The sequence below is a fragment of the Petaurus breviceps genome, unplaced genomic scaffold, assembly GCF_028583685.1.
Source record: "Petaurus breviceps papuanus isolate PSGF00001 unplaced genomic scaffold, PetGlider_PUasm1.0 90919, whole genome shotgun sequence".
NCBI classification, from domain to species: Eukaryota; Metazoa; Chordata; class Mammalia; order Diprotodontia; family Petauridae; genus Petaurus; species Petaurus breviceps.
Genome location: NW_027187378.1, coordinates 30,197,489 through 30,208,430, shown reverse-complemented (window position 1 = coordinate 30,208,430; position 10,942 = coordinate 30,197,489). Strand labels below are relative to the sequence as shown.

General features: G+C 36.1%; 1 protein-coding gene across 6 annotated transcripts in view; it reads left to right on the top strand.

Moving 5' to 3' along the window:
- The window catches only part of PPP3CC (protein phosphatase 3 catalytic subunit gamma), a 92,444-nt gene that overhangs the window by 38,749 nt on the left and 42,753 nt on the right, over positions 1–10,942 (top strand). For all 6 annotated transcript variants that reach the window (XM_069075701.1, XM_069075702.1, XM_069075697.1 and 3 more), the window contains one exon: positions 416–540. In XM_069075701.1, coding sequence (XP_068931802.1) covers positions 416–540 — 125 coding nt within the window. The remainder of the gene's footprint in view (positions 1–415; positions 541–10,942) is intronic.

Sequence of the window (10,942 nt, the reverse complement as noted above, 5' to 3'; positions counted from 1 at the left end):
GTGTGTGTGTGTGTGTGTGTGTGTGTGTGTGTGTGTGTGTGTGTGTGTGTGTGTGTGTTAAGTGTCAGAGGTTGGATTTGAACTCACCTCCTCCTGACTCTAGGACCGGTGCACTATTCACTGTGCCACCTAGCCACCCCAGTATTGGGTATTCTTGTAGAATAAATATGCTATGCTAATTTTCTTTGGTATAGTGAAATATTAGCATTTGGTACAGTAAAACATTGTTAGCATATAGTATTTTCTTTGTTAATTAACAAAAAGTCTGAAATCTCTATAGAGGAGCATTTTGCTATGCCAAATTAAATATAATTTTGTAAAATACTGGTTATAATAATAATTCCTGTTGTTATAATGCCTTTTTTCTTCAGAAATTGTAAATATTATTCCCTGTATGCTCTCTTCTCTTATCTAGTGTGTGGTGACATTCATGGGCAATTCTTTGACTTGATGAAATTATTTGAAGTTGGGGGATCACCTGCTAACACACGCTACCTCTTCCTGGGAGACTATGTGGACAGAGGTTACTTCAGTATAGAGGTAAAAATTAAATTGGAAAAATAAGTAAAACAGATTTGGAAAAAGTTTGGACACATTAGAATTATGACATAAGAGACAAAGTTCTTTTCATTTTTTGGTTCAGTGAAGTAATTGAAATGAGAAAATTAACAGCATTTTAGGTCTTGTTACTTTTTATAAATAAATAGAAAAAAGGACTTTAATAATATTAGCAGAAATTATTTCTTATATAACAATAGGACTCACATAAAGGATTATATTAATTCAGCATTGCAAATAATAATTTTTAAACTAACCTGCCCTCCCTGTAGCTAATATGCAATTAATAAATAAATGGCATGAGTCATTACTAGTCATGAACCATAGCTCAATTAATTGTTCTTGCTTGTGATTATCTTTGACTCATCTTTCTCTTTTACTTTATATTTAATCAGTTACAAAATCCAATAATTTCTCCTTTTTTGTAAATAGTTTTTATTTTTTCCAATTACATAGTTTTCAACATTCATTTTTTATAAGATTTTAAGTTCCAAATTTCTTCCCTCTCCACTCCCAAGATGGCAAGCAATATGATATAGGTTATTCATGTGCAATCATGTTCAATTTATTTCCACATTAGTTATGTTGTGAAAGAAGAATCAGAACAAAAGGGGAAAACCACGAGAAAGAAAAAAAAAACCCAAAACAAAAAAAAAAGTGAAAATAATATGCTTCAATCTGCATTCAGACTCCATAGTTCTTTCTCTGTATATGGATAGCATTTTCTATCATGAGTCTTTTGGAATTATCTTGGATCATTGTATTGCTGAGAAGACCTAAGTCTATTATAGTTGATCATCACCCAATGTTGCTGTTACTGTGTACAATGTTCTCCTGGTTCTACTAACTTCACTCAGCATCAGTTCATGTAAGTCTTTCCAGTTTTTTTCTTAAATCCACCTGCTCATCATTTCTTATAGCACAATAGTATTCCATTACATTCATATACCACAATTTGTTCAGCCATTCCCCAGTTGATGGACATCCCCTCAATTTCTGATTCTTTGTTACCACAAAAAGAGCTGGCATAAATATTTTTGTACATGTATGTGATTTTCCCTTTTTTATAATCTCTTTGGCATATAGGCCTAATAGTAGTATAGCTAGGTCAAAGGGTATGCACAGTTTTATAACCCTTTGGGCATAATTCCAAATTGCTCTTCAGAATGGTTGGATTACTTCACAACTCTAACAAAAATGCATTCGTGTCCTATTTTGCCCACATCTTCTCCAACATGTATCATTTTCCTTTTCTGTCATATTAGCCAATCTGATGGGTATGAGGTGGTACCCAAATCTATTCATTTCACCTAAAAATATTTTGCATTCATCACCTCTTTTCTGTTCCTACTGTCACTACCTTTATTCAGTGTCCCCACTTACACCCCCTATACCACACACATTTTTACCTGTCTTTCTGTTTTCATTCAAATAATCTTATGTGTAGACCTGGTTACATCATTCCTCTGCTGAGATGTCTTTACCTGCTTCCTCTTGTTGACCAAGTCAAGCTCAAAATTTTGCCATTTGCCAAGGTCATCCACAACTTTGGACTGCCCTGACTTTCCATCTTTGCATCATGTTACCTGCTACCCCTTCCTGCCCTCCTTACCCTGGACAAATTCAACGGCTTTCTTTCTCTACTCCTCTAAAAAGTCTTTCCTGCCCCCAATTCCCCATTTGTTAATTATATTTCCCTATAGACCTCACATGGCACATTGTTCTGTAGCCGTCTGATGCATTTATCATGTAATATTTTCTATTATAACTATTTCTGTTGCTTGGTATCTTATCTATCTTCTAGACATTAAGTGAAGGAACTCTTATCTTACCCAATTTATTATTCCCCCAGCACCTAACATGATACTTCCACAGTCATGTAATAAAATTTTGTTGATAGTAGTTGATGATTTGGTTAAGGAAACCAGAAAAGAACTTTATCACAGAAACCAGGGGAAAATATAATAAAATAGGAGGAAGTGGTTAACAGTGTTAGTAATACAACAGAAAAGTAAAGGACATTGAGAACTAAGAAAAGAGGTCTTTTTGTGCTTTAGCTTCCAGTTTCAATACCACCCTGATCAAGAAGAATAATGTAAAAATCCAGGTGAGCAGAATTTTCTGAGCCAGGGATGTTTCTGTGAAGCAGCTTAAAGTTGTTGCTACAGACAGCTGAAAAAAGCAAACACACCAGTATGCCTTGAGTATTGCTACCGGTCATAAAACAGAGGGGATTCCTAAATCAGGGATCCATAAGATTGTATCCCAAAAACTTCACAATCATTTTTTCCCCATTAAATTTGGAGTTTGTCACATGATAATTAAGGGGGACAATAAAACCTACATCCTTTTCTTCTGGATCCTAGAGCTGCCAAGTTAGGACATCAGTCTGCTTTTTCCTTGGGCTTTACAATATCCAGAGTATGAGAAAAAAGGCATGATCAGTGAAGCAAGGTTTTGGATCCAGTGAGATCTATGGTACAAATAGAGGGGCTAGTCTTGATCAGAAATTGGATGGCTACTTCATCCTTTGAAACTAAAGAAAACTTTAAGAGGATGGGTGAACACAGATATTTTGATGGGTAGAACATTGGTGTCATATAGAAAGAGATCCCCACAGTTGCATATTGACTTAGAAAACTACAAATTAATATTATCTTTGATGTAGTGTACATTTATTTTGTTAAACGTTTCCCAATTTCATTTTAATCTGGCTCTGGTGTACTCAGTAGTTTTTGCAAACTGATTGCACCTGATACCTCTGGTATAGAGGAAGCAAGAGAGAAGTTGACAGTGGGGTTGAGAAATTGAGGGTAAGATTTAGAACAACTTCTTTAAAGTATGTGAAAACCAAAGAGATGAACAGTAGAATTACAGTGTATTTGTAGGATGTTGTAGTTAAATGTTTGATGAATGAATGACTACTAAGATAGTGGAAACTATAATATATCTTCAAAACTATTTTGAAATGTTAGTTCATTAGAGAAATATGATACTTGTTAAAGACAAATACTAAAAGATTTTAAATTATAAAAGCTGTAATACACTGCAGCCAACCCCTGCATAACATTACCCTGACCAATGTTATTTTTCAATAATATTACTAACACATTATAGCCAATATGCCTGATCAGTTCTAGATCCTGATCTCTGATTTGGTTCTCCTCATTTTTTGCATGGAATTTCAGTTGTCTATGACATTGTTTTGTTTTGTTTTTTAAGTCATTGAACCAGTTAATAAGGTAAGCCTTCTAATATAGCTACATGAGAATTTATTATTCTTCAAGTCATAGGTGAGTGTCTATTGTACACAGAGCATTCACAGATCACATGGTAAATATACTAGAAGCTATTTAGAGTTTATAAGGAATATGGGAGAAACAGATTCAACCTCTGACATAAAGATATTATAGTCAGTTGGATGAGATAGCTATTAAACAACAAAGGAACAAAAGTAACTTACCTGCCATTACCTTTAGATTTAAATAAGTGTTAAAGGCTGACCATGTATTCCTTCATATTTGAATCTGTGATCATTCCTTACAATCAGAGTACAGGCTTATTGAAAATAAAATCCTTTGATTTCATACTCACTCTGTCTTTTTTTTCCAAATAAAAGGAACTTGAGCTCTTCACATAGAGTTTCTGGCTTCCCAGTCCCAGCTATTTGTGGTCCCATATAGTCCTATAGAAAATAAATCATCCATCTGTTGTCCATTATCCTAGCTCAGTGTATGTCTGTACAAAAAACCTACCTTCAATCCCCCTATTTTAATATATTTATTAGATAACTAGGTAGCACAGTGGATAGAGCACTGGGTATAGATTCAAGAAGACTTTAGGTTAGATTCTGCCTCAGACACTTACTAGTGCTATCTGACCCTGGGAATTCACTTAGCCTTTTTGCCTTAGTTTATATATGTTAAATTTTCTATCTCCCAGGTTATTGTCAGTAGTCAGTCAGTAAACATTTTTCAAGTTACTACTATGTCCAAGGAACTGTGCTAAGGGTCTAGGGATACAGAAAAAGGCAAAAGATAGTACCTGCCCTCAAGGAACTTGCAATCTAATGGAGGAAACAAGTAAACAAACATGTTTAAACAAGCTACACATACACCACGAATAGGAAGTAATTAACAGGGGGAAGACACTAGAATTAAGAGGAGTTGGGAAAGGCTTCCTGTAGAAGATAAGATTTTAGTTGGAATGATGAGGGAGAAGTATTCTAAGCAAGGGCAACAACCAGAGAAGATGACCAGAGCCAAGAGATGGAGTGTTTGGATCATGGAACAGCCAAGGAGGCCAGTGTCATTGAATCAGAGAGTACATGTCAGGGAGTAAGGTATAAGAAGACTGGAAGGTAGGAGGTGGCTAGGTTATAAAGGGCTTTGATGTCAAACATAGCATTTTATATTTGCTCCTTAAGTGTAGGGAGTGGAGGGATGGGGTTTGACATGGTTGGACCATCACTTCAGTGGCTAAATGGAGGATGGATGGGAGTAGGATTGAGGCAGGTAGTTGTAAGGATCAAATGAGAGAGTATTGTAAAGGGTTTAGCGCAGTATCCCATTCCCCCAGGCCTTGTGGAATTCCCTGTTTGTCATGTAGTCCCACAGATTTTTATATATCTTCTTTCCTTTGCAAACTGAAAAAAGGCAGCGTGGCATAGTAAATAGAATGCTGGACTTAAGAGTCAAGAAGACTTGGATTTAAATCCTACCTCTGTTACTTTTCAGTTACGTAACCATAAGCAATCTCACTAGATTCAATTTCTTGACTTGTAAAATAGTGATAATAATACCTGTGCCTGTCTCACAGTGTTGTGAAGCTCAAATGTTTTAATATGCATAAAAGTGTTTTGGAAACTTTAAAGCACTATACAAAATGTCATTATTCTACTTGGTAACCTCAGGCTTCTCTACTAATTTGGTTGTGTTATTATCTTTCTGATTCATGGACCTTTACAGGAAGTCTGTGAACTTAAGTCTTTTTTGCCCTGATCTTTATGGAAATCTTACTAGAACATATAAGTACTCTCCAAAAGTATCCTAATTATATAAACAGAGAACAGTCTCATTCAGATCAGAATTATCAGTAATGAGGAATGCTAACAGAAATCTGAAAGTGTTATTAGACTTTCTACAGGAGGCATTTTTTAGTGTTCTTTTACTAAATTAACAAGCTCATTTAAAGGAACAGATAGAGATTTGGAAGTAGATATTTGGAACAGTTCAGGATAGGGAGGATTTTACCAGCAAATTTGTGCCTTTTACAAGCTTCTTCATTTCCTACCACAGTGTTTTTTCTTGTGATTTTTTTTCCCAAGGCAGTGAGCCAAGCCTGTGAACAAGTATTACATGAGAGACAGGATACTTAATGTTTATTTCTTTACATGTTTGGATATGTTGGTAGTTTGTGTAGATCAGAGCAATGTTTTTTGAGGATGAACACAAATCATATGGAAACAAAAAAATGAAGAAACTTAAATTATTTTTTCACACTTTTGCAGTTAAATGCATAAAAATCCTATAGTGTAAGGGTGCTGCTCCATACTAGTTTACTAAATTAAGAAATATTACTTATTTTATGGAAGTAAGCTATCCTATATAACAATCTGTAGAAACTGCAGTGATTTCATTGTTTCATATATGGCCTGGAATATCACCAAGTTTAGAGAAGCATTTGTATAAATGAATGGTCATCATGATTACTATGAATATGTTTTTTTGTATGACTATTTGAAAGTAATACACCAGAGGCAACTGATGGCATGGTAAATAAAATGCTGGACCTAGAGTCAGGAAAACCTTAGTTCAAATCCAACCTCAGACATTGTTACCTTGGACAGTTCACTTCTAAACCCTGCTTACCTCAACTGTAAAATGAGCATCTACCTTCCAAGATTGTTGTGAGGATCAGATGAAATAATATCTGTATAAAGTGCTTACCACAGAGTTGGGTGCAGAATAGGTGCAGTGTAAATGCTTATTCCCTTCTCCCCTTCTCTAGCTGGTCATGGAACCTTTTTACCATTTTAATTTTTCTTCCTCTACCTTGAAAGCTCCCTTTTCTTGAGTTTATAGAAATGGTTAAGCTATGATGGATTATTTTTAAACATAAGTATTGTTCTTTCATGAAGAAGCAGTAACTAATCAGTCCAAATGTCACTGATAAAATAGAATGGGAATGATTCCCTTTTCCTTTTACTTAGTAATGTGCTTTATTCCTTTTGTACCTACTACAAAATGCTGTCTGACTTTTGAGAGGTATGTTTCCTTAATGAAGTGGAACAATGCTGATTTCATGGTGAAATGGTAATAAAACATCCTTCACAGAAGAAATGTAGGTTTTTGCTAACATACCCTCTGGAAAAGCTGTTGAGTGAAAAAAAACCACAAAAACAAAAAGAACCATGGGTGGCAGGGCCACACAAGAGCATGGCAGTTCAGTTGCTGCCTTTGAACATTTGGATAACAGGTGTAAGTATTCACTTTGCTCCTGGTTTCATTTTTTAAAAGTGAAGAATGTTAGTATATGCAGAACCTTTTTGCTTGCCATGGCAGTGCTTCCTTTGAGTATTCTTTATATTTCAAGACAGGCTTGGTATTTAACAGATTCAAAGAAACAGCTATGACCATAGCTGAGTTTTGAGCATCTCAGAAACCTTGCCTCTGTTCTTCTGGTATTATCCTTTGTCCACAGATTGCTTTCTTGGCTATTGTTGATCTTGGATTAAGATGACTCACTTTTATTCCTTGAGTTATTGATTCTAATCATTTTGTAGATTAACACCTCTGAGTTGTTGGTGATCAACCCACTGCCTAGGTGGCTAGGTGGCTCAGTGAATCGAGCACTGGCCCTGAAGTCAGGAGGACCTGAGTTCACATATGTCCTAGACAACACAAAAAAATAGCTGTGTGACCTTGGGCAAGTCAGCCCCAGTTGCTCTCCAAAAAGCAAAAAAAAAACAAACAAAAAATTAAATAAACCCACTCCTCTTCCCAGCAAAATAAATAAATAAATACATGATAGATTGTGAGATTATCTGTGGTGCAGTGGAAAGAATGCTGGATTTAGAGTGAACTAGGACAAGGCACTTAACTTTTGTGGGCATCAGTTTCCTCATTCATTAAATGAGAGGATTGTACTAGAAAACCTTAAGGTTTCTTCTGGTTCCAAATTTGCAAAGTAGAGTTAGCATGATTAGAAAATCCTAGTTGCTGTGCAGTGCTAAAGGAAAAGATTCTTTGGTTTCAGCAGATACTGCTGGTTTAGTGCTCCCACCCTAGCCCAGTGATAGGCTTTCAGGATGATGAGCCAGGACTTCCACTGAAAGGACCTCACCATGACAAACTAATTCTTCGAAGACTGAATAAACTAAAATCAGGAGGCACTTGTCTGGGTCAAGATATCTGGCTTGTTAAATGATGAATAAAGGTATCTAAGAAGCTGAAAGGGAAGTCATCTTCCTTTAAGTCCAACCCTTTCTTTTTTATGGATATTAATGCAATACTGTTATACTCATTATATGAGTGAACCACTTCCTTTTCTAGTTGTTGATGATATTGTCACTTTTCACATGAAAGTGTTAAAAAAAAATAACAAGTCCATGAGACGTGTTACAACTGGATTTATTATTATAAGAGAAATGAATATGTATATGGAACTCCAATGCAGGTACAAGGAATTCATCGATGCAGGGAAACTGGGTACTTAATTTAAATGGGGAAAAGGTGAAGTCCATAGGGGATGGAAAAGGACTAATCCTTTCCCTAAGGGGAAGAGAAAGGTAATGGAAAAAGTAGCATTCTTTTCCCTTGGGTACTGCTAGACCATGAAGATAGGATGGTCTGCTTATCTACAAGGGTCCCAGCTGGTTCAGACTGATTGGTGCTTGCTAGTTCAGCTTCCAAGGACACACAGAGTCCCAGCTTGGGGGTGTAAACAACAAATTATGTCAGCTCAAGGAGGGCTTCATCCTTCATCCACATTCAGGGCCTCCTGCATACTCTGGGTTCAGTGTTTCTGGAAAATACAGCAAGAAGACAAGTTCAGGGAGCCCCTTAACAAAAGTCATTATTGGTTAACATAATGTATCCTGCTTATACCAAACATATATCTTTCCACTGCCCTTTGGGTCACCTATAATTTTGACACCTGAGATTATGGTATTCCATAATTTATAGCAATGTAATACCCTCAGAAAAGAGTGGTGTTAACTTTGAAGATGGTCTTTTAAAACAACCTGCAGATTGAGGTCAAAGACACTGACTGTTTCCCAAATCTAATCTAGCCCAATCTCCTATTCAGTTTTGGGCTTGACAGTACATAGTATATGACCAAGTTATACAAACTGATAGGCTTTAATGGGTCACCAGACCATCTTAATTTAATTATCAAGGTAATGTAGATATGCTTTGTTTTTCAGATATGGATATATGACTAGGCTAGTACATCTAACTGAGAAAGTCCTATAGTGTTATAATGCTTGATGCAATGAGAACAAGGTTGTCCTCAAACAGGAGCATCTTTAGAAATTTTCCATTTGTGGGTAATTCCTCTTCAGTTTTGACTTCATATAGGATAGCCTTCATGACACCAGTGAATATCTTCATCAGACATTATGTTTCCCTATTTGGTACCTTTCCAGGGTTTCATCCAGCAGGGCCTATGTTTCCATTTCCACTCCAAAAGTCAGACATTTTGCCCCAGTTACACAGCATTATGACCTAGGAGGTATTAACCTCAGTTAATCACCTCAGTGAAGATAGTTACAATATTGATGGAATAGAGATTATGAAGTTTGGAGCAGCTCATATAGGAATATGCTTCTGTTTGAAGTATCCCCTTCCCCAAGCTAGTCTAATCATTCCACCAGCTGTACTCACACAAGCAATTTCCTTCATTCAGAAAGACTTTCTTTAAGTGGAGGATGAAATGCAGTACAACAAATATTTATTACATGCCTACATTGTACAGAACATTTTGTAGTATCTGTACACATATGTTTCTCATCCCTGCTGATCGTGGATAAAAGCAGTCTTGAAGCAGCACCGTTTTAAATAAATGACTTTAGTCATACTTCAGGGAACTCTGAAGAATGCTTGTTCTTGATCCTCTGTTGTTATCCCTGCATGTTACTGATCTTAGATTGCTCTTTTTGTCCTCTTCACATTTCCAATGACCTTGGCCTGTTCTTGTACTTAACCTTCAGGTTGTCCTCACCCACCATGGTGTGCTTCATCAGATAAAGCAAAACTTCTATGAATTAAGTGGAAGGGAAGTTATTGAATGTCTGTATAGAACTTGACCTTTTATAGAATCATGACCTATTAATTGAATGCAACAGGAAATAATTGTATAATTGCATCCTGATACAGAGTCAGGAAGTAGAACTTGAAATTGAGGACAGAGGAAGTGTAAAAACTAAATTACATTGTGGCATAATCATATAAATTGTTCCTTGATTTGCTGCTTTCAAATGGTAGTAAAATCTAACAATGAGAGCTTAGGATTTTCAAACGGATAAGTCAATTTAAATATAATAAAAATTAACATTTTTCTTATCAAATGCAAAAGCTGATTAGAAAGTTGCTGAATCTCTCACCCACATAACTAAATCATATGAAAACAATGACAAAAGACTCTACTCAAGGAGCTGATATCTTATTGGGGAGCTTCCAGTAATCTATAGCATGCCTTGACTATGGAGCACAATAGGAGAAACATGGAATTTACTGTACTCAGGAATGAACTGGATAAATCTAACAGAAAGATAAATAAAAAGGAAAGCAACTGAATATGTTCTGCATTGTGCCATACAAGAGCCCTGAATTTAAAAAAAATACATTTATTTTATTTATTTTCAATTAATAAGCATTTATTTTCTTGACCTTCCACCACCTCCCAAAAAAATTTAGGGGAGGGGGGAGCAGCTAGGTGGCACAGTGAATAGAGCACTGGACCTGGAGTCAGGAGACCTGAGTTCAAATCTGCCCTCAGACACTTAACACATTCTAGCCGTGTGACCTTGGGCAAGTCACTTAACCCGGATTGCACTGCCTTCCCCACTCCAAAAAGCAAAAAAGAACCAACCAAACAAAAAAAAAAAATTGGGGGAGAGGAGAAGAAAGAAAAAATTTCATCACAAATATGCATTGTCATGCAGAATAGATCCATTGTCCACATCAAAAATGTTTTCATTCTCCATCTTGAGTCCCTCACCTCTTTGTCAGCAGGTCATTAGCATGCTTCATCTCTGGAATCGTGGTTGGCCATTGCGTTGATTAGAGTTCTTACATGTTTCAGAGTTGTTTTGTCAGCTTTACTCTGCATTATATTATTTATAAAAGTCTTCCCAGGTTTCTCTGGAATACCACCCTTT